General features: G+C 42.0%; 2 protein-coding genes across 2 annotated transcripts in view; both read right to left on the bottom strand.

Annotated features, from left to right (window-relative positions):
* Positions 1-18630, bottom strand: part of LOC311005450 (uncharacterized protein) — a gene marked incomplete at both ends in the record, with an annotated part of 29130 nt that extends 10500 nt beyond the window's left edge. The window contains 10 exon segments of the mRNA XM_083997862.1: positions 6394-6625; positions 6628-6653; positions 6655-6828; positions 13650-13823; positions 13914-14087; positions 15558-15731; positions 15821-15994; positions 16264-18061; positions 18164-18389; positions 18550-18630. Coding sequence (XP_083853988.1) covers positions 6394-6625; positions 6628-6653; positions 6655-6828; positions 13650-13823; positions 13914-14087; positions 15558-15731; positions 15821-15994; positions 16264-18061; positions 18164-18389; positions 18550-18630 — 3233 coding nt within the window.
* LOC311005879 (uncharacterized protein) overlaps positions 1-21962 on the bottom strand; it is a gene marked incomplete at its 3' end in the record, with an annotated part of 73443 nt that extends 51481 nt beyond the window's left edge. The window contains 4 exon segments of the mRNA XM_083998486.1: positions 18814-18927; positions 19058-19177; positions 19265-19384; positions 21800-21962. Of these exon segments, the coding sequence (XP_083854612.1) occupies positions 18814-18927; positions 19058-19177; positions 19265-19335 (305 nt within the window). The 5' untranslated portion in view covers positions 19336-19384; positions 21800-21962.
* Positions 21963-27336: the final 5374 nt, after the last annotated feature.

The following is a 27336-nucleotide window of genomic DNA, read 5'->3' as shown; positions in this document are numbered from 1 at the left end:
CTCCGCAATAGATCACACAGGACTCAAGAATGGTGCACACGTGAACACACCTCTTACTCCGCCCCCGGAACGCCTATATAAACTATATATGGTCAGCACGTGCATATTTAATTAGCCATGTGCTCTCTGTGGTGCAGCAACTTTTGTGACAACAAAGTGACAACGGAGACAACGGGCGGAGGACGGGGGAAAGAAGCGGAACTTCTCCGCTTCTCTGAAAGCAGATACACGGGCAATAAATCAGTCAGAAAATGATCTTGCATTTTAATAAGCTACAATAAAAACAAAAACCTCCCAAATCTCAACAAAAGGGAGCAGAAAGAAGAAGAATCTTATGTAATCTGCCCGTTCATCCCAGAAAATCTATTTTTTTTTTCTTTTTACCTAGATGTTAAAACAATGTAGGAAGCAGGACGATAGTTACCATTACTTTGCATGCCTTCCCACTACACAGTTACAGCTCTACTGGACTCGGTTTAGGTCATTTTCCATTACAGCTGAGTCCTTCACAGTTCCTCCTCAGGGCCGCGTTGTCTCACTCTTTATTCTCTCCTCTCGTCAGCTCCAAACACACGTGCACCTCGTTAACTCAGGTGACAGAATAATAATAGTCTCAGTAGCTGCAGATCAGTGTGCGCTGCTGCCGGTGTGTTTTTAAACTTGGATGGTTTGATCCTTGTCGGACGTCACACAGCCTAATCAAAAAAGCAAAATCCACAATGCGCTCTGTTTATCAATTAACATAAAGCCTAGTGTTATTATAGAGCGGGTTGGATTGCCAGCATCAACGGTCCACCACTACCACAATTACTTTAAAAAATCCTCTGTGCTCTTCTAAATGTACTCCGCTCCTCTCTCCCTCTCACACTGCAGTTCTCTGACTCAGCAACGGTGTCGCCAATTCCTCCTGTTCCTCAAAAAAGGCGTACGCCAGGGTCAAAATGGGTGTAAATGTCCGCACTTTTCCCCGTCAGGTTTTGGCTTGATAGATCCCAAATTTGGCAGAGAAAAGTGCGTACGCACAAAACGAGGGGAAAATGGCGTAAAAAAAGGTGTATCCACAATGATAAATGAGGCCCCTGGTCTCATCCTCCCTGTGGCATAGGTTAGCCTGCATGGACCCTCCAGCCTCTCTCCTCTCCCAGGTACAGCAAGTTTTAGTAGATTTTATCTGGGACAGGATGCACTGGGTCCCACAGAGTGTCCTCTTCCTTCCCAAAGAGGAGGGGGGGCAGGGCCTGGTTCACTTAGCAAGTAGGGGTGCTGCTTTTCGGCTACAATTTATTCAGAGACTGTTGAGTGGACCAGAGGACACTGTGTGGAGGGCTCTAGCCTGCTGCATCCTGAAGCGTTGTAACAGCCTGGGTTTGGATTTTAGTTTGTTTTTAATGAACAGCACACAGTTTAACAGGTCATCACTTCCAAGTTTTTATAAGAGTATTTTTAATGTCTGGAGTTTGGTAAAAAAGGGGAGACAGAAGCAGGCAGACTCGCTCAGGGGCGGAGTGGCCATCGGGAGGACCGGGAGATTTCCCGGTCGGCCGGCGGCCAATAAACTCAGGGGAGCCGGCCGCAAGCTGCCCTGCGTGGCCGTGTGGTGCTCACGAGTTAAAAGTAACTATAAGTCCCCATGAAAATCTCCAAGCTCTACCTCTATACCCATGTGGAAAGTTCAACCATTATTTGTACCCCTTCATGTCTCCCTACATCTCACTCATGGTTGCGGTAGTGAATCACACTCTCATCAATCCAGCCTACTAAATGATTTTTGTTTAGCCTCCTATCTTTATCTAATTATTTTTGTTCAATGTTACAGAACTTTCATGACCACAAAATATAAAGTAACCAGCAATTTAATTTGTTTGTTTGTTCTTAAACTAATGTAGAATGGTGCAAAGCCTCATGGGAAATGTGAAATGCGTTTTCACTGTGAAAGTTATCATTAAACTAGCGGCTACGGCTAAAAACAGATCGACTCACGGAAGCTACCCAGCAAACCTGATCAGTCCTGCCCGTGTGTTACGTTATATATAAGTTATATTAATTTAACAAGACAACACAGTCCGTGCTTTACTGTAAGTGGGCCAGTGCGCGTCGGTACGCGGACCGCGGTACCGTTACGAGCCGGAACCTCTCACATCACAGCAGCAGCAGCCTGCTCTGTCTTCTCCACGGGCACCGAAACATGTTGGTGAGTAGGACAAGACCCCAAACCGTGGCGTTTGCAGCGCGCTGTCAGTAAAATCAGACAGACATCAAGCAGAGTAGAGTAGTTGAGAGGGGGAAATAGAGGAGTAAACATGACTGGATGTAATGTTATGGTCAGCAGTGTTAAGTACGTAGGCTAAATCTGCTTGGGAGGCACTAATTGCAGCTCTTTCACATTCTGTATTTCTGTAATTTCTTTCTTTCTTTCTTTTAGCTAGATAAAAGTAAGTTAACAATGTGTTAAAATGCACCAGAATATGGGAAATGGTGTAGCCTTTATAAAAAAAATTATGTGGGAGGACCCCCAGACCCCCAATTAAGTTGTTTCACCCACATTTTTTTTTTTTTTTGCTTCTGGCACTCATATATTTTGCCATATGGAATGACACATAGCTCTGTTTGAGCGGTGAGCGGTACAGAAATATGTAAATGGTGTGTGTGTGTGGGGGGGGGGGTTGGGCCGATTGTGGGCCGGTGCGGTCAGAATTTTCCCGGTAGATTTTGGTGCCCCACTCCGCCCCTGGACTCGCTGCACTGGTTGTTGCAGGAGCCAGTCTTCCACGGGACAGTTTTGGATTCTCCGGGTTGGGTGGGCTCCTCTCTGTTCTCCTTGTTCCAGGCTGCAGGGGTCACCACTCTGGGCCAGGTGGTGGAGCTGGCTGGCCCTCGGCTGCAGGACTCTGCTGCTCTGGCGTTCAAGGTGGGGATGAGGTCCAGTAGAGTGGTGCAACAACTCTTGGATCACTGGAAAGAGAGACTGAGTGGTCATGAGCTCCTGATGTTGGACAGCTTCTCCTCAGGTGAAACCACAGCCAACACACAGGACCCCTTCCCCCTGATCCAGCTGAGCCCAGAGCTAAAGGACTGTGCGGGTCCTCACCTGGACCACTGCCCTCAGGCTTCTCTGCAGGAGGCCTCAGGGAAGACTTTGTATCGCCTGGTGGTAAAGACTCTGAACAGGGACAAGCTGAGTGGGCGGACAGACACTCCCTGGAGGAGTCACTTTGACCTGAGAGGGTCGAGACCAGCCTGGAGGTCTCCCTACAAACCTCCACTGACTAAGAGACATGGGGACTTACAGTGGAGGATCCTCCACGGGGTGATTGCTGTGAATTCCTTCATTTCTGTAATTAACAAAGATGTGGAGGATAGATGTCCGTTCTGCACAGAGAGGGAGACGGTCTTTCATTGTTTTTTCTGAATGTCACCGACTGTCTGCACTGTTTTTGTTCCTACAAAGGGTTTTCACTGCTTTCACTGAGGTCTTTACACGAGGGGTTTTTATCTGTGGTTTTAAATACACTCGCCAGAAGAAGGAGAAGAGCCAGCTCTTGAACTTTGTGTTGGGCCAGGCTAAAATGGCGGTGTATGTAAGTAGAAAGAGGAGGGTGGAGAGGGGAGAAACCATCTGCCCTGTTCTTGTGTGTGTGGAGATGATCAGGGCCAGGATCAGACTGGACTTCAGTTTCTACAGGATCTCTGGAGACTTGGACTCTTTTAGGAACTTGTGGTGTTATCGGGGTGTGTTGTGTAAGGTGGAAGTTGATGACCTGTTGTTTGGGGATGTGCTGAGGTTATGATGTTTCTGTATGTGTATGTGTGCATGTATACATATGTGTTACGAGGTATGTTTGTGTGCAGGTGTGCACGCAATTATGTACTTGGATGTTTTTTTATTTGAAGAATTAGTTTTTTAGAAAACAAACACAAAGTGGAATAAAGTTGTGTTTGAAAAATCAAAAATCTCTCTCTCTCTCCACATTGCGCTGGTACAGGGCTTAAAATTAACATCGATCCTCAGAATCACGTGTTCTGCAGTAGTTTACTTCTCAGTGACAGAGGTGAAACGGATGTGACACTGACATGGGCCAGAGATGATTAGCCAGACATAGAGAAACTGAAAACATTGGTTGTCATATTACAGATGAGCCCAACTACACCTAAAGTGTTTCTTATTTGTTTGTTTTTTTATTTTATTTCTCTGACCTACTGGCCCACACCTGGAATTCACAGTGGCCAGACACCCTTGTTTCCAGTAACAATGGGCTCTATGCACAGCTCCACTACTTTCTAAATTCAAGGCAGCTCTTTTATTTACTGACAAACTGATTAATCCAGGTGTGTCTGAGTAGTCACAAACACACCTGGATTAATCAGTTTGTCCAATAATGTAAGACAGGAAATAAAGGAGCTGCCTTAAGTTCAGGAAGTAGAGCTGTGCATAGAGCCAATTTGTGGAATTTTTGCAATAGAATCTTTAAAGGCCGTTTTCTCAAAATTAGCTTTTTCTTGGGTTGACCCGAAATCTCCAGTTCAGCAGCACTTACAGACACCAAACCTTCCAGTTGTATTCCTGCCTATATTCTGAAGGTTTTTACAGAGGGGATTGTTGATATATCATTCACAGCCTGATTTATACAACAATTTATACCTAAAAACAGGGCGAAATTTGATTTTTTTTTAGGGCTGGTGACAGTATTTTCTCATTTACAGAGTGATAAAAAGAGATATCCAAAATCCCCTCTGTAAAAACTTTTGACTTTAATATGTCAACATAATAAAACAAGAATTTTGAAAGTGGCTTTATCCAATCTTCAGATTTTGGGTCTGGAAATGTACACAAATTCACGCATATTTAATTAGATAATGTCTCATTTCCATATTTAAGCATAATATTTAACTCATTGAGTGCCAACCACGTAATTTCTCGTTTTTCGTTCCCATGCGTTGAGTGCCGAAAACGTAATTTTACGTTTTTTGCTTTTTTTTTAAATTATGAAAATAGACACTTTAATACACATTATATGTAAATTTGGGGACTCTACGACGAGGAGAACTGAAATAGATGACGATCAAAGTCACATGACAGCTCATGATCTGGAAGTTTTTATCATAACTGGCTTCTGCAAACGAGTTCTGCATGCAGATGCAGCGCAGCTGCTCTGCAGCTGCTCCGCTCTCACCCGCGCTGCTGCTCCAGCTGCTCGAGCTGCTCGGAGCTGAACCAGGAAGCTCTCAGCCGACAGTCCGCCCGGTCTTCAGCTGGAGCAACACCGTGTCCTCCCCAAAGTCCTCCCGCGGTAAAATCTGATGGTCTCTGGACCAAAGCAGACCGGCATCACCGACCCGTACCACAGAAGGACCGCGACCACCGGCGGGACCGGTCTTCCCGAGCCGCGGTGGCCGACAGACCCTCACGCTCCGCGGGGAGAAGCTGAGACACGGCACGGTGCGTCTGTGTTATTGTTGTTTAGTGGCGCCCCCCCCGCCCCCGATGGTGGTTTTGTGAATAGAACAACAACTGTTGTATATATTTATCTTATACGAGCCCTTTGATCCAGAAATGCGAGTGTCAGAAGAGCGACAGACACAAACAGAGCACCTTTCATAAAAGACGCTCTATCTCCTTTTCTAGAAAAAAAGGAGGGATTTTGGTGAAACCCAGCCATGTTTAGCTTGACTTTTCTCAGGAACAGAGGCACGTAGAAACAAACGGTTTGTGGCCACTTGAAGCATTAAGGTAAACCTTTCAATTGAGCCACAGTATGTGTTGGTGGCAATAATATAGAATACACTGTGGCTCTACATAAAAAGTCAAAAATGGTCTAAATTGCCGGTACACTTGACTAAAACTTTGGAAAGGAGCGCGGCACTCAATGAGTTAAGAAAACATGTAATACAAAAAATAATTGTCTCAATGTAAGTAATAAACATAGAAAGTTTCATGGCAATAGCTGTTAGTTAAATGTTTTACCCTATTCACCTGGGGTGTCTCGCCTTAACTCATTGAGTGCCAACCACGTAATTTCTCATTTTTCGTTCCCTTGCCTTGAGTGCCAAAAACGAGATTTCTCGTTTTTTGCTTTTTTAAAAAAAAATTATGAAACTAGACACTTTAACACACCTTATGTGTAAATTTGGGGACTCTACGACGAGTAGAACTGAAATAGATGACTCGGCTTTTACAAACGGAGGATGTCAGTGGAGTGGGCGGAGCTTCACTGTGGTCTACACCACCTCTAGATCTATGATCTAGAGTGATCAGATCTGATGTCATCAATGTATCGATCACCTGAGACATATGTTAATACCAGGTGTGACCAAGTGTGAACGGGGCCATAGAAAATGTTCCAGCTCCTCCTCCTCTATCAGACAGTGTGTGTGGCTGCAGCAGTCTCTCCATACCTGAGAGAGTCCAGTCTCCAGTCTGGATCCTCCAGTCCAGCAGACAGCAGCTTCACTCCTGAGGCTCCTGGGTGGTTGTAGCTCAGGTCCAGCTCTCTCAGATGGGAGGGGTTGGAGCTCAGAGCTGAGGCCAGAGAAGCACAGCCTTCCTCTGAGACCAGACATCCTGACAGACTGAACACAACAACACACAGGAACCCTCTGTCAACACCTGCTGATGTGTTCAAGTGTCATCAGATAAACAGCTGGATGGATTCTCACCTGAGAGTCTCCAGTCTACAGTGTGGACTCTCCAGTCCACCAGACAACAGCTTCACTCCTGAGTCCTGCAGGTTGTTGTTACTCAGGTCCAGGTGTCTCAGACTAGAGGACTGGGAGCTGAGGACTGAGGACAGAGCTTCACAGCTTCTCTCTGAGAGGTTACAGCTGCTCAGTCTGAGGAGGAATTCAAGAAAAAAATTAACCCTCACATACTCAAAATGTGTTTGTGTCAGTTCACACTTAAAAAGAACTAACCCTAATTAAAAGTTCAGTTCATACAGAAGAAAATGAACACATTTTTGTCCATTGGCTCCATTTTCTAAATAAATGTTCTCCTTCTACCTTTAGCCTCAAATCATTGCCAATAACAAACTATATGAATTAATTAACCAGAAGAACTGCAGACATGACATACATTTCCAACTAAACAGGAAAAACTATGTTGAGTTTGAGAAAATATTTTACCACTTCAACAGATGGTGTCCAGAGGATGTTTCAGACTCGAACCAGTAGATATGAACTAAGAGGGACTTATGTGTATACAAATGCAAAGGTACGAACAAATGTGAAACAAAGATGTATATCAATTAAAGGAGTCAATCAATGGAATCATCTAGAATTAGAAATCAAACTGTGCAACACACTTAACAGATTCAAAAAGTTATCTAAAAATAATATTATTAATAAATATAAAACTGAATTATAAATACCAGTGTGCTCATAAACTGCTGTATGTAGAATATGCAGGTTTGTTGTACTGTCATTTTTTTTTTTTTTTAAATGAGTGAACGGAAAATTTTAAAATTAAGAAGAGAAGGCAAAATAAGATGATGCTTCAGCCTACACCTTTTCGGTCAAAGTGCATTGTATTGCTTGTTGTGTTTTTTGTTTTGTTATGTTTTGTTTTGTATTTATACTTTTATATTTGTCATTGTATTTGTTTTTACAAGACCAAAATAAACACACTAAACTAAACAATGAGTCATATTCTTCAGAATCTGAAAAATCAGGTGTAGAGAAGGTGAACTGTATGTGGAAATATCCAGGGGCTCAATTTACACAACACGTTTTTTCTTTTTCACTTGTTTGTACGTAGAACTTCTTCAAACACTCAAACAAACTGTCTTTAGCAGAAGTAGGTGTGTATGAACCATCTGTACCACTGCAACATACAGTCCTTACTATTGATGCTGAGCCATCTAACCCTAATCCATGGAGACGTCATGAGACATGATATAAAATTGTCATAAAAAGGTTCATCATTTGTAAACTGATTAATTCAGTTTGACATTAACTAGAGATAAGAAAATGTCCAATGAAGCACAGCCTTCCTCTGTGATCAGACATCCTGTCAGACTGAACACACACACACACACACACACACACACACACACACACACACACACACACACACACAGAGGCTCTGTCCTCCTCACACTCACCCTGGCCCCTCAGTTTCTCACCCAACCTGCCCGTACCATACACATTCACAGTCAGTCAGAAATCACAGAACTTAAAACATCATAACAAGAACTGCGGGGTCGCTACAATATTTTGAACAATGAGTCCCATTGCTACGTGGCACCACTGTTTGTAGAGCCTGGTTCAGGGGTGCCAACCCCCCCCCCCCCCCCCCCCCCCACTCCACCCATGGGCAAAACATAAATCGGCGCCCATGATCTCAGTCAATATGAACTCCTCTGCTGCTTCCGGGCAGAAAGTGGGAGGTCGGATTAATGGACGCAAAAATATAGAAATGTGTGGTCGGAGAAATGGGAAGTCGGACTTTGGGGTTGTCGGAGGAATGGGAAGTCGGACTAATGGGAGCAAAAATATAGAAATGTATGGTCGGAGAAATGGGTAGTTGGAGAAATAGGAAGTCGGAGAAATGGGAAGTCGGACTGACGTCAACAGTGGACAGCTCGTAATTTCCCTTTTACCTGTTTTTACACCAACATTCACCTGTACATCCTGGGTTTATTGTGTGTCAATGCCAGAAGGTGAGTTTATGTTGTTTTACTGTCCAAGTCGAATGTTACGTTGTGTTAATGTGTATTGTTTATCTGCTAATGCTATCTCATGCTGTTGTGATAGTCAGCTAATTAGCTAATTCTCACCGTGTTTCTGTGAGCCTCGTGTGAGGTGATTGTTTACAATACATAAGTCATTCATCATATGTTTAATTACTGAATACAGTCCTTTATATCCAGAGTTATATTATTATGTACATCATGTATGGCGTGTGCTGTACTGATTGTGTTTTGTATCTTTATTATAGAACCACATCCAAATAAATCCACCACAAACTGGACATCAATGAGTCATATTCTACTGAATCTCAAAAATCTGGTGTAGAGAGGGTAAACTGTATGTGGAAATATCCAGGGGAGCAATTTACATGAAAACATTTTTTTCTTTTTCACTTGTTTGAACTGCTTCAAACACTCAAACAAACTGTCTTCAGCAGGAGTACATGTGTCTGTACTGTCTCTACCATAGTAACATAGTATTGATGCTGGGCCATCTCCATGGAGACGTCATGAGACATGATGTAAAACTGTCATAAAAAGGTTCATCATTTGTAAACTGATTCATTCAGTTCGACATTTACTAGAGATAAGAAATGTCCAATGAAGCACAGCGTTCCTCTGTGATCAGACATCCTGACAGACTTAACACACACAACAACACACAGGAACCCTCTGTCAACACAGAGTGTGCTAACCCACACACTATTCGGCAACACACAACGTCCACTCAAGAATAGACTATTATTTCGTAAATATGGAGGATAGACATAGAGTGACTGAGTGTACGATTGGAGGTGCAGATATATCAGATCATAATGGGCTATTTCTAAAAATAAATCTAAATGCCAGGAGAAGACAAACAATCTGGAGATTAAATGTAGGAATACTAAACAATAAAGGACTGGTGAAAGATCTGAAGGAAGATATTAGACAATATATGGAGGAAAATAACACGGGAGAAATAAGCCCACACATTATTTGGGATGCTTTAAAAGTGGTTGTTCGGGGAAAGATAATAGCTAGAACCACATTATTAAAAAAATTAAGAAGAGAGGCATATTTAAATCACTCTCTAACATTGAGAGAACTAGAGCAAAAATACCAAAAGACAAATGACCCTAAAATAAAGAAACAAATCAAGGAAACCAAAATGAAGATAACTGAATTACAACTAGATGAATATGGCAAGAAGAACACATATTTGAAGCAAAACTATTACGAGATTGGCCCCAGAGCGACCAAACTTTTAGCCAAACGTATCCGAAAACAACAAGCACTGAATACCAATGAGCTAATACGCGAACCAGAGGGCATAGAGAAAATATTCAAGGGGTTCTATAAAAAATTATATACGCAGCCACCTGCAGCAAATGAGGAGGAAGTAAGACATTTTTTGGAACAATTAGATTTACCATCAATTGGCTCTAGACAAAATGAAAGATTAACAGCAGATATTACAAGAGAAGAGATTATTCAAGCAATAAACTCATTGAAAAATAACAAATCTCCAGGGAGCGATGGTTACCCTGCAGAATGGTACAAGCTTTTTAAAACAGAGCTGATACCAGCACTCCAGGCCTCCTTTAACTGGACTCTGAAAGAAAAGAAAATACCTCTAACATGGACAGAGGCAATTATTTCAGTAATTTTAAAACCAGGCAAAGATAAAGACAGATGTGAAAGTTACAGACCGATCTCAATACTAAATATAGATTATAAAATATATACATCCATTATCTCCAAAAGAATAAATACATTTATAGCAGAATTAATAGATGAGGTCAAACACAGGACAATATTCAAAGAACTTTACAAATAATCAGCCAAGCACAAAAAAGAAAACAAAGTACTGTGCTAGTTAGTATCGATGCGGAAAAAGCATTTGACTGCGTAAATTGGACATTTCTCTATCTAGTGCTAGAACGATTTGGTTTCAATAACAAATCTGTACACCTAATTAAATCACTATACCAAAAGCCTTCGGCTAGAATAAAAATTAATGGAAATTTGACAGGAAAAATATTATTAGAAAGATCAACCAGACAAGGTTGTTGTCTGTCGCAGACTCTATTCGCGATATTTATAGAACCTCTGGCTCAAGCAGTTCGACAAAATAAAGAAATTAAAGGTGTCATAATTAAAGATGTAGAACATAAAATCGGGCTTTTTGCTGATGACATAATAGCTTTCCTCGAGCAACCGAACACCACACTCCCTAATCTGATGAAGCTACTAGAACTGTATGGGCATTTCTCAGGATATAAAATCAATGTATCTCAAACTCAGATTTTAGCACTCAACTATTACCCATCAAGAGAAATTAAGGAAACATACAAATTTAATTGGAACTTAAAAGCAATCAAATATTTGGGTGTCATGATTACTAAAAACCTTTCAGAGCTATACAGTGCAAATTATAAAACTTTAAAACAAGAAATACAGAAAGATATAACAAGATGGTCTACCCTACCACTGGACTTTAATTCAAGAATTGATATAGTTAAACTAAATATATTACCCAGATTTCTATACATGTTTCAATCCCTGCCAATAGATATCCCCCAAGGCCAATTTGTAGGATGGGATAGAATGATCTCCAGATTTGTTTGGGGGGGCAAAAAGCCTAGAGTCAGATACAAAACGCTCCAGCTCCCTAAAGAAAAGGGAGGAATGGGACTTCCGAATCTAAGGGAGTATTTCTTCGCTGCTCAATTGAGACCTGTATATTGCTGGTGTAAGTCAGAATTTAGAGCAAAATGGAAAGATATAGAGAAAGAAGTAAACCAAATTCCAATTCAAAATATGATTGGTGATAACCAGTTATATAAGGAGCTTAAAATTAATATGGATCCAATTACAGTACACACGTTAGATATATGGTTTAAAATACTGAAAATGTACAAGATTCAGAATGATGCAAAAATATTAAAATGGATAGTTTACGACAGCAATTTCAATCCAGCAAAATATGATCCGAGATTTTTACAATGGACAGAAAAGGGAATAACTGCTTGGTGTATGTTAGAAAACAAAGGGGAGCTGATGAGTTTTGCAAAACTAAGGGAAAGGTACGAGTTGGATATGTGTGAACTCTTCAGATATTATCAAGTAAGGGACTACTATAAAAAGGAGATCAAGTCAGATTCCTCCAGGGAAGTGAATGATGTCATCCGAATTTTAGTAAAAGCATATCAGGAAAGCAACATAAGAATAATTTCATCATTATATCAAGGATTGAACAATAACAATAAGCATTCAACTACATATATTAAGATGAAGTGGGAGGAAGAACTTAATTTAGAAATTTCAAATGAGGAATGGCACGAAATGTGGAAGGTACATCACTCAACCACTTATTCACGAATCTGGAGAGAGTTCGCATGGAAGAATCTAATCCGCTTTTTTATTACACCGAAAATGAAAAGTAGACAGCTATGCAGTCGTCAAAAGTGTTGGCGGGAATGTGGATCTTTTGATGTAGACCATTCTCATGTTTTTTGGAATTGTCAAAAAATAACTGTATTTTGGGAAATAGTAAGTAAGGAGCTACGGAAAATATTAGGATATGGTGTGTCGAAGACCAGTTCAGTGCTTTATCTATGTAAATTTTCAGATGAGACCATTAACACTAGTGATGGCTATTTGATCAAAATACTGCTGGTAGCAGGCAAGAAAGCCATCACTAGAAACTGGGGAAAAGAAACAACACCAACGAAAGATCAGTGGCTGTCAATTGTGGAAGAAATATTTCTAATGGAAAAACTGACACACATACTGAGGCTACAAGAAGCTCAACTGGACAAGAAATGGGAGAAATGGACACTATACAAGACTCAAGACAGTATCGGACAGGAACAGTAACTGATGAATACTCTAACCCACAAGATAGTAAGAACAAGTTGTATTCCCAGGCAGCTTTTGTTGTATTTGATTGTATTTGTATTTACTTATGTTGATTTGTCAATAAAAATTTAAGTGACAAAAAAGAAAATGAACTAAGGGGCCGTCCACACGAAGCCGGGTATTTTTGAAACCGTGTGTTTCTCTACACGGTTTGGCCTTTCGTCCACACGTAACCGCAGTTGTCGGCTCCTAAACCAAAGTTTTCTGTAACCGGAGTCCAGGGTGAACTTTTTCTAAAACTCCGGTTTCAGCTTCATGTGTGGACAGGAAAACCAGACATTTTTCACAAAGCCCCGCCCCCCTTAGTTACTGTTGCTAGCACGTCAAGCTTCTCGACGCTGACCCATGGATCATCATGCGCTGACCGCTTGGACGCATATGAGTGGACTATTATGGCTACTGTGAATATCAATAATCACTAAACATGCGGACACTAATACAAAATCGCGTGGTCACCATATGTAAACATAATGTTGATATGGCGAAAATAGACTTTTATCAAATAGTAAATTGCGGTCACTTCCCCACTGTTTAGCTTCCTCCCGTCCTTACATTTGTTTTCAAAGAAGCCTTTCAGAATCAATCAGTGGATCGATGGATTATCGTTATGATGTGTGTATTTGTGTATTTTCGTATCTGTCATAAACAAGAGATTACGGCGGGGTGTGTTAGTAGCGTGGACTCGTCTCGCGGTGCCGGTCAGTTTGAGCCTCCACTCTCTCTGTACAAGTTACAGCTGCTTTCCTGTTAGGAGTGACATCGCCACCTACTGCTTTGGAATGCACATGACATTGTTTGAGACGGATTTGCAGTCTCATGTGGACGGAGTTATTTTTTATCACACCGGTGGTGTGGACGCAAAAAAAAATTTAACCGGGGTCCATAAAAGTTTGGTTTCAAAAATACCCGTGTTCGTGTGGACTAGGCCTAATTTTGGATATTGGTTCCATTTTTTAAACAAGACTGACAGACTGAACACACACAACAACACACAGGAACCCTCTGTCAACACCTGCTGCTGTGTTCAAGTGTCATCAGATAAACAGCTGGGTGGATCCTCACCTGAGAGTCTCCAGTCTACAGTGTGGACTCTCCAGTCCAGCAGACAGCAGCTTCACTCCTGAGTCCTGCAGGTTGTTGTTACTCAGGTCCAGCTCTCTCAGATGGGAGGGGTTGGAGCTCAGAGCTGAGGCCAGAGAAGCACAGCTTTCCTCTGAGACCAGACATCCTGACAGACTGAACACACACAACAACACACAGGAACTCTGTCAACACCTGCTGCTGTGTTCAACGTGTCATCAGATAAACAGTCTGATGGTTTCCCACCTGAGAGTCTCCAGTCTACAGTGTGGACTCTCCAGTCCACCAGACAGCAGCTTCACTCCTGAGTCCTGCAGGTTGTTGTTACTCAGGTCCAGGTGTCTCAGACTAGAGGACTGGGAGCTGAGGACTGAGGACAAAGCTTCACAGCTTCTCTCTGAGATGTTACAGCTGCTCAGTCTGAAGAAGAATTCAAGGAAAAAATACTCACATCTGTGTTTGTGTCAGTTCACAGTTCAAGAACTAGTTAAAAGTTCAGTTCATACAGATGAAAATGAACAAATTTTTGTCCATTAGTTGCATTTTTAAAATAGATGTTCTCCTTCTACCTTCAGCCCCAAATCATCGCCACAAACAAACTATATGAATTAATTGACCAGAAGAACTGAAGACATGACATACATTTCCAACTAAAAAAAAAATGTTGAGTTTGAGAAAACATTTTACCACTTAAAGAGGAACTAAACCCCTAAACCACTTTTTTCTGCTGAAAACAAATATATTTGGGTATAAGGTAGTGTTGTCGGTTGATTCTGGTCCAACTTTTGACATTTTAGTCAAAATATTTCAATTTGGTGTATTTTGTAGTAAAAATGTAGAGTGACTGCCCTCTATGGGTTGAAACACGGCTATTACAATCGAATTTTTCTATTGGCTGAGATCGAGGCAGATGACGTTTTGGAGGCAGCTTTCGTCACCGGCCACCAGCTCCCCGACCAATCAGCACCGGCTGCTGCCTGCGGCTAATGGTTGCTAGGCGCTCTAGCTGCTCCGCTGCGGCTAACGGCTGCTAACAGCTGCCTGAATGGGAATCGTTAGTGCTGCCGGCGCTAACGAGCCGTTAACGAGCTAACGAGCCGGCGGATCAGCTGTAGATGCTGTGTCACGGCTCTGGCGTCCTCTCCTAGTAGTGTCCGCGCTACTAGTGCTGAGTCGCTCGTTAGTAGCTCGTTAGCGCTAGCAGAAGTGTCGATGTGTGTTTATTACTTTTTTTTCTCTTTTGTGTGATTTCGCGGGTGTGAATGGGGCGCAGGGGGGAGGGGGGGAGGGGGATCGGAGAGTGCTCCTGAGTCCCGCCCATAATCAAGGCATTTTTTGAATTTCAAGCTTAGAGCACGTCATCCAAAACTGAGGGGTTTAGTTGCTCTTTAAACAATGAGTCATATTCTACTGAATCTCAAAAATCTGGTGTAGAGAAGGCAAACTGTATGGGCTCAATATACATGAAAACATGTTTTTTTCTTTTTCACTTGTTTGTACGTAGAACTGCTTCAAACACTTAAACAAACTGTCACCAGACATAGCATGTTACTATTTCTACTACTCTGATGAACATGTACTTCATCAGAGAAGTACATGTGTCTGTAACATCTGTACCACAGCAACATACAGTACTATTGATACTGAGCCGTCTCCTTGGAGACATCATGAGACATGATGTAAAATTGTTATAAAAAGGTTCATCATTTGTAAACTGATTTATTCAGTTCGACATTCACTAGCGACAAGAAAATGTCCAATGAAGCACAGCCTTCCACTGTGATCAGACATCCTGACAGACTGAACACACACAACAACACACAGGAACTCTGTCAACACCTGCTGCTGTGTTCAACATGTCATCAGATAAACAGCTGGATGGATCCTCACCTGAGAGTCTCCAGTCTACAGTCTGGATCCTCCAGTCCACCAGACAACAGCTTCACTCCTGAGTCCTGCAGGTTGTTGTTACTCAGGTCCAGCTCTCTCAGATGGGAGGGGTTGGAGCTCAGAGCTGAGGCCAGAGAAGCACAGCCTTCCTCTGTGATCAGACATCCTGACAGACTGAACACACACAACAACACACAGGAACTCTGTCAACACCTGCTGCTGTGTTCAAGTGTCATCAGATAAACAGCTGGATGGATCCTCACCTGAGAGTCTCCAGTCTACAGTGTGGACTCTCCAGTCCACCACACAGCAGCTTCACTCCTGAGTCCTGCAGGTCGTTGTTACTCAGGTACAGCTCTCTCAGACTAGAGGACTGGGAGCTGAGGACTGAGGACAGAGCTTCACAGCTTCTCTCTGAGATGTTACAGCTGCTCAGTCTGAAGAGATGATCATGAGGAATTAAAGAAGAAATTAATTTATGTTCTGCCCTGTTGAAAACAGAGAAGTGTCTATATGATACATATGTCCAACTATCTTAGACTTAGACTTTTATTTAATTGATCCCAAGGGAAATTCAAGTATCCAGTAGTGCAGACATTCAAATAATTAAAGGGCATAAAAAAGTAATATAACACAAGGATTAGAAAATATACACTATATACATCCATATGTATATGTAGCTATGTACATCCATTTCTACACTTACAGAGCTTTGTTAGAGGCTTTGACCACTGGCAGCAGCCTCAGAAGAGCCTCCTCTGAAGCAGAGTATTTCTTCAGGTCAAACTCGTTCAGATCTTCTTCTGATGACAGTAAGATGAAGACCAGAGCCGACCACTGACCAGGAGACAGATAACCTGTGGAGAGACGTCCTGATCTCAGGGACTGTTGGATCTCCTCCACTAGAGAACGATCATTCAGTTCATTCAGACAGTGGAACAGGTTGATGCTTTTCTCTGCAGAGGGAGTCTCTTCAATCTTCTTCTTGATGTAATGGACTGTTTTCTTATTTAACCGTGAGTCACTTCCTGTCTGAGTCATCAGACCTCGTAGGAGAGTCTGATTGGTCTTCAGTGAAAGACCCAGGAGGAAGCGGAGGAACAAGTCCAGGTGTCCATTTGGACTCTGTAAGGCCTCGTCCACAGCGCTCTGGTAGAAAGGTGTTGATTTGTCTCCAAACACTTGAGACCACCTGGATGTTGTTTGTTGTTGTGACATCAGGTTGAGTCCAGAGTTGATGAAGGTCAGATGGACATGAAGAGCAGCCAGAAACTCCTGAACACTCAGATGGACGAAGCAGAACACCTGGTCCTGGTACAGACCTCTCTCCTCTTTAAAGATCTGTGTGAACACTCCTGAGTATATTGAGGCTGCTCTGATATCGATGCCACACTCTGTCAGGTCTGATTCATAGAAGATCAGGTTTCCTTTCTGCAGCTGCTCAAAAGCCAGTTTTCCCAGAGACTCGATCATCTTCCTGCTCTCTGGACTCCAGTGTGGATCTGTCTCAGCTCCTCCATCATACTTGACCTTCTTCAGTTTTAGATGAACCACCAGGAAGTGGATATACATCTCAGTCAGGGTGGTGGGCAGCTCTCCTCCCTCTCTGGTCTTCAACAGCTCCTCCAGAACTGTAGCAGTGATCCAGCAGAAGACTGGGATGTGGCACATGATGTAGAGGCTTCGTGAGGTCTTGATGTGGGAGATGATCTCTCTGGCCTGCTTCTTATCTCTGAACCTCTTCCTGAAGTACTTCTTCTTTTGTGGGTCAGTGAACCCTCTGACCTCTGTCACCATGTCAACACACTGAGGAGGGATCTGATTGGCTGCTGCAGGTCGTGTGGTTATCCAGAGGCGAGCAGAGGGAAGCAGGTTCCCCCTGATGAGGTTGGTCAGCAGCACGTTGACTGAGGTGGACTCTGTCACATCAGTCAGGATCTCAGTGTTGTGGAAGTCCAGAGGAAGTCGACACTCGTCCAGACCGTCAAAGATGAAGACGACCTGGAACTGATCAAACCTGCAGATTCCTGCTTCTTTGGTTTCAGAGAAGAAGTGATGAACAAGTTCCACCAAGCTGAACCTTTTCTCTTTCAGCACATTCAGCTGTCTGAAGGTGAAGGGAAATATGAAGTGTATGTCCTGGTTGGTTTTGTCTTCAGCCCAGTCCAGAGTGAACTTCTGTGTTAAGACTGTTTTCCCAATGCCAGCCACTCCCTTTGTCATCACTCTTCTGATTGGTCGGTCTCTTCCAGGTGGGGCTTTAAAGATGTCTTCTTGTCTGATGGTTGTTTCTGGTCTGTCTGGTTTCCTGGACGCTGTTTCAATCTGTCTGACCTCATGTTCATCATTGACCTCTCCAGCCCCTCCCTCTGTGATGTAGAGCTCTGTGTAGATCTGGTTCAGAAGGGTTGGGTTTCCTGCTTTAGAGATCCCCTCAAACACACACTGGAACTTATTCTTCAGGGCAGACTTGAGTTTACGTCGACAAACTGGAGCAAAATATTCTGAATAAAAACATAAGAAACAAGATCAATAAGAAAATATAACATTTAAATTCCTCTAAATAATGACTTTATCATGTTAAATCTTTAGAGAAATCCCCTTACTGCTCTGCAGACACTCAGCCAGCTCCTCCTGCTTCATCCTCCTCAGGAAGTTCACTGTGATCTTCACTAATGCCTCTCTGCTGCTCCTCTGCTCTTCATCCTCACCGTCCACCACCTCCTCATCCTCCCTCTGACTCCCTGAGCATTCTGGGTAATCTGGACTCAGAGCCTTGTGGATCTTCTTCAGCTCGTTCTTGACAAAAGTGACCATGTTCTCCTCCAGCAGCTGGAACAGAAACTCTATGAGTGACAGCATCAAACTAAAACCATGGAGCCAAACATCAGATCCATGTTGGACAGACTGACAATCCACTGGTGTCAAAGTGCAGCATGGAGATGATGGTGAACACAACAGATGTAACAGCAGCTGTTGGACATGTCCTCACCATAAATATGGAGTCCAGGTGTGTTTGATGCTGCTGGGCAGACTGACCACTGGGAACCTCTGAGCTCTCCTGGTCCACTCTGTGGAGGAATCAGTGTCAAGTCAACATCAGGACAGAGAGATAATACAAGATGGACTTTATATGTCCCCTGAGGACGTTCACAACAGACACAGACACTTTGGTTTCAGACCTGGTCCAACAACACGTCGTACAAACTGGTTCTTTTCTACAATAACCTGAGTCTGACTGTCAGTTACAGCTTACATCTGATCAGCTGATCCACGTCCTCCTTTAAAGTCAACGCCTAAGTCCTTTGACACGTCGCTCTTTAAAGACAGACAGCTGGGTTCAGGAGAGTCTGGTCTCTGCTGCTGGATCCTGAAACAACAACACAACTGATAAATGTGCATTTTGGAGAAAAACTGATGAAAAATATCTTCAAACTTTTAATAAACATGATAATTGACTTTTAGAGAGAAAAGTCATTCTGACTGTTTTAAATTCTGACCTTCCATCAACAGATCCACTTAAGTTAATAGGACGACCCATGGAGAAGTTGCTCTTCATGGACACACAGCCTGATCCAGGTCCACGTCCAGCAGACTGTGGCTTGTGCTGCTGCTCTGGCCTTGAACACAACACACACAGAGCTTTAAGTGTGAATAATGATGGAGCAGTGATCTGAGTCATGGACAGTTAGAGATGCTCATCTGACCTTTGACCTGTGGTCTGGCTCTTGGTTTTAGAGGGAGGGGCTCCCTCCTCTCTGCCCTCACACTGATCCATGCTGCTGAGCTCACATCCACATCAGCTCACACACACTTTGTAGCTTCACCTGCAGAGGAAACACACATCATTCATCTGCACAGCAGCTCACATGTCCATCATGTCTCCAGCTGCTCCTCCACTGATTGGCTCTTCTCCTCTGCTTCATATCAGTGTCAGCTGAATGCAGTCACACAGCAGTGAGGAAGAGGAAGCTGCCATCAGCTGCTCTACTTCTACTATCAGTCCACTAGATGGCGTCATGAAGCTGCAGCCCAGCAACATGATCCATGGACCACTGTTTCCATCCACTGACACACACAAGGACTGAGATCCACTGAGTTGATGTGACACAGTCTCTGTGTGGACAGTGTCCCTGTAGAAAACCACTGGATCAAGGCAAGGCAAGGCAATTTTATTTGTATAGCCCGTTTTTACAAACGGTTTGTCTCAAAGGGCTTCACATGGCATCGTAACAACATCCTCTGTCCTTAGACCCTCACATCCACTGAGGAAAAACTCCATGGAAAAATCTTTTAACAGGGAAAACCAGGAGAAACCTCAGGGTGAGCAACAGAGGAGGGATCCCTCACCCAGGACGGACAGACGTGCAATAGATGTTGTTACAGACAAGAAAACAGTTTACAGTTTGTCACAGAATGTGCGGAATATGGAAATGTTAGCAGGAGTTGATGAAGGCAGTCTCTGCTGAGGGGGGAGGGGGGGGGGGGGGGCAGGGAGAGGAGAGGAGGAGAGGAGAGGAGAGGAGAGGAGAGGAGAGGAGAGGAGAGGAGAGGAGGAGAGAAGAGGAGAGGAGAGGAGAGGAGAGGAGAGGAGAGGAGGAGGGGAGGGGAGAGGAGAGGAGAGGAGAGGAGAGGAGAGGAGAGGAGAGGAGAGGAGGAGGGGAGAGGAGAGGAGAGGAGAGGAGAGGAGAGGAGAGGAGAGGAGAGGAGAGGAGGAGGGGAGAGGAGAGGAGAGGAGGAGGGGAGAGGAGAGGAGAGGAGGAGAGGAGAGGAGAGGAGAGGAGAGGAGAGGAGAGGAGAGGAGAGGAGAGGAGAGGAGGAGGGGAGAGGAGAGGAGAGGAGAGGAGAGGAGAGGAGAGGAGGAGAGGGGAGGAGAAGAGAGGAGAGGAGAGGAGGAGAGGAGGGTTAGGGTTTTGGGATGTTGAATTTGATGAGTTTAATGAGGGAAACCAAGAAATTCCATTAGCCTCCATAGCGTAGCTCTGAGCAGCAAGCTGCTGCGCTCCGCCGTACTGAAAATAGCTTACACCTACAATTAAAGGTAATGAACCTACTACTATGACTATAGCGATTATGGCAATGGGCCAATTTGCCAAAATGTTGAACTATCCCTTTAACATTAACAAATTGAAACCTGTCAGATAAGTATGACTTAAACCATTTCAGGGCGGGCCCTTTAATCCCAATTTCATGATCTAGTCTCTGCAGCAGGATGCTGTGGTCGATGGTGTTGAATGCAGCACTGAGGTCCAAAAGTACAAGAACAGAGACGAGACCTCTGTCTGAAGCTATAAGAAGATCATTAGAGACTTTGACAAGTGCTGTTTCAGTGCTATGGTGTTCTCTGAATCCAGATTGGAAAGCTTCAAAGAGCTCGTTGCTGTGCAGATGTTCATGTAGCTGCTCCAGGACGATCTTCTCAAGGATCTTAGAGATGTAAGGAAGGTTGGATATAGGCCGATAGTTGGCTAGGACATCTGGGTCAAGAGAAGGATCAAACAAGCTACAGCTGATTATTACACACACAACAACTGGGCCAAGACTTATTTCACCTCACAGCTCCACTATCACAACATTCACTCATTTCACTCACACTGGGAATTCAAATAGAGAAAAAAACTCTCCAGGCGCCACTGACACTTATTGTCTCTGTCCATCCATTCATCGTCTGCTCCATCAAACGTCAGAAAATACAGACAAATGATGCATTCAAGTTCCTCTCAGTCTGAGGCCATGTCTATTTCATCACAGCAACAAAGAGACAAAAATATTCAGTTTACAGTCAAATCAAACAGAGAAAACAAGGAAATCTTCAGTTTTGAGCCTAAAATTTCAGCATGAAAAATGTTGATTGAGCAACTGTTGCAGCTCTAAAAGGTTCTTCACAACAATATTGATACTTTTTATCCATTAATCAATAACACAGAGTGTTGTGAAAATACTCAAGGGAAGTACAAGTACCTCACAACTGTACTGCAGTAAATCTACTCAGTTACTTGAAGTGATTGGTATTGATCAGCGATAGTCAACAACATTCAATATTCAGTATAGTCAGCACTGATCAGACTAATATTAACCAATAGACTGTAGTAGCTGTTGAACCAGGAGCCTCTGACTCATTTGATGCAGTGTTCACTGTCTTTCTGAACATCATAGAGCCTTAAAAACCCTGTGAGCCCCTCAGCCCGCCACACTGAGTCCACATCAGTCCTGCAGTGTAAATCTGATGACAGACCACTCACCACAGACAAAGTCCCAGCTGTTCTCCAGCGGCTGTCCAGACGAGCTCAGGCCGCGTTTAGTGGCTCAGACAGCGGGAGAGCAGCGGCTCATCTCCACCTCCTCCACAGGCTGATTCAGGTAAAGCTGCCTCCAGTCATCAGGAAGTGGAGCTGCACACAAAGAACCACTCTGTGTTCAACTACTACTGACCATCCACTGACTCTGCTTCTGCTCTTAATAATAATAATAATAATAAATTTAATTTGTAATGCACTTTTCATCGGCACGATCTCAAAGTGCTCTTCTACCGACAACAACCACACAACATGGAGGACACGGTTCTGTCGGTCCAGACTTTACAGTTACAGCTCTGACTCAGCTACAGGAACATTACAATAACACAACAACAGCAGCAACAACACAACGATAAGCTGAAGAAGAAAGAAGTCAGGTAATGACAGCTGTTAACAAGCAAAACATTAAAACTGTTCACGTTACCTTCACGGGAGAAAATAAAGCTGCGACACAACTGTTGGTTCAAAGTTCAACTTTGAAACTTTAAACTGTGACTCACCTGTTGGACGTGACGCTGTCATCTTACCTGGAGCAATTAATCTGCTGCTCTTTGCTCCATTTCAACTAAACAGGCGAGGAACTCTGCTGTGGCCTGTTTAATGTTTAATGATATGAAGCAGTTGTAAATCTCTAATAAAGATAATCTTATCTGAAAGACCTGATAGTTCCTTATCATCCTGCTAGAACATTTCGCTCCCAATAAGTCTGATAGTGACTCCCAGTATTTTCTAAAAACATACTGGGAGGCTTTACCAGGCTCCTGGCTCCAGGCTACTCTATAACAGACTTTTAGTTAGGACTGGCTCAGGTAACCCTGAACCATGTAATAGCCCCGGTTCCCCTCTTTCCCCCTTTCTTCCTTTTGTGACAAGTAACTACAGGTTGCCATAGTCACAGCTGAATGATGTCATTAGTGTGGTTATTCTTAGCAGTAAGAAGCGTGTACATTCTGTTAGCTGTGGCTAAATAACGTGAGTTTAGCAGCTCATTCTGCAGTAAAACACGGTCAAGTTTCTCCTTTTAAACGTATGTGCATGACATGGTGTCAGAAGCGGCCCACTTCATGCTCACAAAGTAAGGAATGGTGAAGCTGGGACCTCCAAAATATTTTGACTTGAATGGCCAATGTGGCACCGGCGCTTCAACCGCTTTCAGGTGGCGTCAAAGTTGGACAAAGAAAGCGGGGAAGTTCAAGTCAACATGCTCCTCTACGCCACCATGGTGAGAGAGGCAGAAGTAGCCTAATTCCTCAAGGTCATGAGACTAAGGTCATGAGACTAAGGTCATGAGACTAAGGTCATGAGACTAAGGTCATGAGACTAAGGTCATGAGACTAAGGTCATGAGACTAAGGACATGAGACTAAGGACATGAGAGATGTTTGTATTAAAGCTCCTTCAAAATAAAGGTAGATTTTTGTGTTAAAGCTCCTTCAAAATAAAGGTAGATGTTTGTATTAAAGCTCCTTCAAAATAAAGGTAGATGTTTGAATTAAAGCTCCTTCAAAATAAAGGTAGATGTTTGTATTAAAGCTCCTTCAAAATAAAGGTAGATGTTTGTGTTAAAGCTCCTTCAAAATAAAGGTAGATGTTTGTATTAAAGCTCCTTCAGTATAAAGGTAGATGTTTGTGTTAAAGCTCCTTCAAAATAAAGGTAGATGTTTGTATTAAAGCTCCTTCAAAATAAAGGTAGATGTTTGTATTAAAGCTCCTTCAGTATAAAGGTAGATGTTTGTGTTAAAGCTCCTTCAAAATAAAGGTAGATGTTTGTGTTAAAGCTCTTTCAAAATAAAGGTAGATGTTTGTGTTAAAGCTCCTTCAAAATAAAGGTAGATGTTTGTGTTAAAGCTCCTTCAGTATAAAGGTAGATGTTTGTATTAAAGCTCCTTCAAAATAAAGGTAGATGTTTGTGTTAAAGCTCCTTCAAAATAAAGGTAGATGTTTGTGTTAAAGCTCCTTCAAAATAAAGGTAGATGTTTGTGTTAAAGCTCCTTCAAAATAAAGGTAGATGTTTGTGTTAAAGCTCCTTCAGAATAAAGGTAGATGTTTGAATTAAAGCTCCTTCAAAATAAAGGTAGATGTTTGTGTTAAAGCTCCTTCAAAATAAAGGTAGATGTTTGTGTTAAAGCTCCTTCAAAATAAAGGTAGATGTTTGTATTAAAGCTCCTTCAAAATAAAGGTAGATGTTTGTATTAAAGCTCCTTCAAAATAAAGGTAGATGTTTGTATTAAAGCTCCTTCAGTATAAAAGTAGATGTTTGTGTTAAAGCTCCTTCAAAATAAAGGTAGATGTTTGTATTAAAGCTCCTTCAAAATAAAGGTAGATGTTTGTGTTAAAGCTCCTTCAAAATAAAGGTAGATGTTTGTGTTAAAGCTCCTTCAGTATAAAGGTAGATGTTTGTATTAAAGCTCCTTCAAAATAAAGGTAGATGTTTGTGTTAAAGCTCCTTCAAAATAAAGGTAGATGTTTGTGTTAAAGCTCCTTCAAAATAAAGGTAGATGTTTGTGTTAAAGCTCCTTCAGAATAAAGGTAGATGTTTGAATTAAAGCTCCTTCAAAATAAAGGTAGATGTTTGTGTTAAAGCTCCTTCAAAATAAAGGTAGATGTTTGTGTTAAAGCTCTTTCAAAATAAAGGTAGATGTTTGTGTTAAAGCTCCTTCAAAATAAAGGTAGATGTTTGAATTAAAGCTCCTTCAAAATAAAGGTAGATGTTTGTGTTAAAGCTCCTTCAAAATAAAGGTAGATGTTTGTATTAAAGCTCCTTCAGTATAAAGTAGATGTTTGTGTTAAAGCTCCTTCAAAATAAAGGTAGATGTTTGTATTAAAGCTCCTTCAAAATAAAGGTAGATGTTTGTGTTAAAGCTCCTTCAAAATAAAGGTAGATGTTTGTGGTAAAGCTCCTTCAGTATAAAGGTAGATGTTTGTATTAAAGCTCCTTCAAAATAAAGGTAGATGTTTGTGTTAAAGCTCCTTCAAAATAAAGGTAGATGTTTGTGTTAAAGCTCCTTCAAAATAAAGGTAGATGTTTGTGTTAAAGCTCCTTCAGAATAAAGGTAGATGTTTGAATTAAAGCTCCTTCAAAATAAAGGTAGATGTTTGTGTTAAAGCTCCTTCAAAATAAAGGTAGATGTTTGTGTTAAAGCTCTTTCAAAATAAAGGTAGATGTTTGTGTTAAAGCTCCTTCAAAATAAAGGTAGATGTTTGTATTAAAGCTCCTTCAAAATAAAGGTAGATGTTTGTGTTAAAGCTCCTTCAAAATAAAGGTAGATGTTTGTGTTAAAGCTCCATACAGTATAAAGGTAGATGTTTGTATTAAAGCTCCTTCAAAATAAAGGTAGATGTTTGTATTAAAGCTCCTTCAAAATAAAGGTAGATGTTTGTATTAAAGCTCCTTCAAAATAAAGGTAGATGTTTGTATTAAAGCTCCATACAGTATAAAGGTAGATGTTTGTATTAAAGCTCCTTCAAAATAAAGGTAGATGTTTGTGTTAAAGCTCCTTCAGAATAAAGGTAGATGTTTGTGTTAAAGCTCCTTCAAAATAAAGGTAGATGTTTGAATTAAAACTCCTTCAGTATAAAGGTAGATGTTTGTGTTAATGCTCCTTCAAAATAAAGGTAGATGTTTGTGTTAACGATCTTAAGGTCAAGACAGAGCTGATCAGACAGACACATGATCATCTTTTATAAGCACTGATATGGAGGAGCTGTAATCACATTAGGTTACCTGTGTGTGTGTGTGTGTGTGTGTGTGTGTGTGTGTGTGTGTGTGTGTGTGTGTGTGTGTGTGTGTGTGTGTGTGTGTGTGTGTGACCATAGACATATAAAGAGTAGACGCCGCATCGAACGCTGGGCCTATTGGCGCTGACGAGCGGTGGGGCCGCCATCTTGGACCGGTCGCCCGCTCCACTCAGTGTATCTGTTTGGTAGGTGCAATTGATAGTTTCACTAGTGTCAGTGCATTTAATCAATAACTTACTGAGCATTATCCCGCCTATTACACGGCGTACGAGTGTAATAATTCATTTGAAACATAATTTTGATCAATATATAAACCAGAGAATCAATTCATATCAGGTCAGAGAGAGAGAGAGGGAGGAGAGAGAATAAATAAATAAATAAATATTCCATTCACAAAATACAACCAACAGTAATGTTCAATCTTATTAGTGAAAAGTAATCCCCAGAGCCAGCTGTTTTCCATGGTTTTCTGCTGATTAGAACAGAAATAATATGCTGCTCAGTGCTCTGCATCCTGTTACTTCTGCTGCTCCACTGAGTAGAACCACCGCTTCATTTCTGGCGGAGCAGCTGTGTGTCTGTGTTTACAAACATTTAATCCAGCTAGGTGGATTGTTTATGAAGTTAACGAGCTCTGGCCTGGTTACCACGGCAACTCCAGGTGGTTACCACGGCGATAGGGGCCCCGCAGTCTGAGGCAGACAGAAACGTGGAGAAAAAGAGACATTTTCTGCCTCTGCACTGGTCTGGCAAAAGGCTTAGCGTAGATAGATAGATAGATAGATAGATAGATAGATAGATAGATAGATAGATAGATAGATAGATAGATAGATAGATAGATAGATAGATAGATAGATAGATAGATAGATAGGGTAACCCTAACCCTAACCCTAGTCTCTTTTTGATATGATATGTTGTTTTTACCTAATTGCCTTGGATGAAATTTGTATGGCTGTTCTAAGTTTCTTTTTTGATATGAAATGTTGTTATATGTTTACTACAGTTTGTAAGTTTCTTTTCCTTGTTGCCTCTGATGAAATGTGTTATCTCTTTCAAGGTGAAAATAAAGATTTTGATATTTGATAAGTTTGTGTGGCACTGCTGTTCTCTGTCTACTACTTTTAACCTGGCTACTGTGTTGAATGAAGTACTGTTAAATCATCTTAGATTGATATTGACTTATAACATGACTGAGTTGGTTTGAATATGTTATTGACCATTATGAAAGTAACCGGTCTCAATAAAAAAATTCTTCAGAAAAACTTTGTCAATAATGCATATATGGAACAGCAATGATTAAAAAAAACATTAGACCTCTTACACTGTAAACCCTAATAAGTTCAGTTAACTCAAAAAAATTGTTGAAACTGATTACATCAAAAATTTTAATTAATGTTGACTAAATATTTTGAGTTAAAAAAGATATCTTGATTAAGTATGCTTTACTTGTAATCTTAAGTGGCACTAACTTATGGTAGACAGGTACAAAGTGTCCTCTGTCCCCCAGTCTGGACAGACAGACAGGTACCTAGTGTCCTCTGTCCTCTGTCCAGTCTGGACAGACAGACAGACCTAGTGTCCTCTGTCCCCCAGTCTGGACAGACAGACAGGTACAAAGTGTCCTCTGTCCCCCAGTCTGGACAGACAGACAGGTACCTAGTGTCCTCTGTCCCCCAGTCTGGACAGACAGGTACCTAGTGTCCCCTTCAAAATAAAGGTAGATGTTTGTATTAAAGCTCCTTCAAA

The sequence above is a fragment of the Trachurus trachurus genome, assembly GCF_905171665.1.
Source record: "Trachurus trachurus genome assembly, chromosome: 22".
Taxonomy (NCBI): Eukaryota; Metazoa; Chordata; class Actinopteri; order Carangiformes; family Carangidae; genus Trachurus; species Trachurus trachurus.
This window is presented reverse-complemented; position numbering and strand designations above follow the sequence as displayed.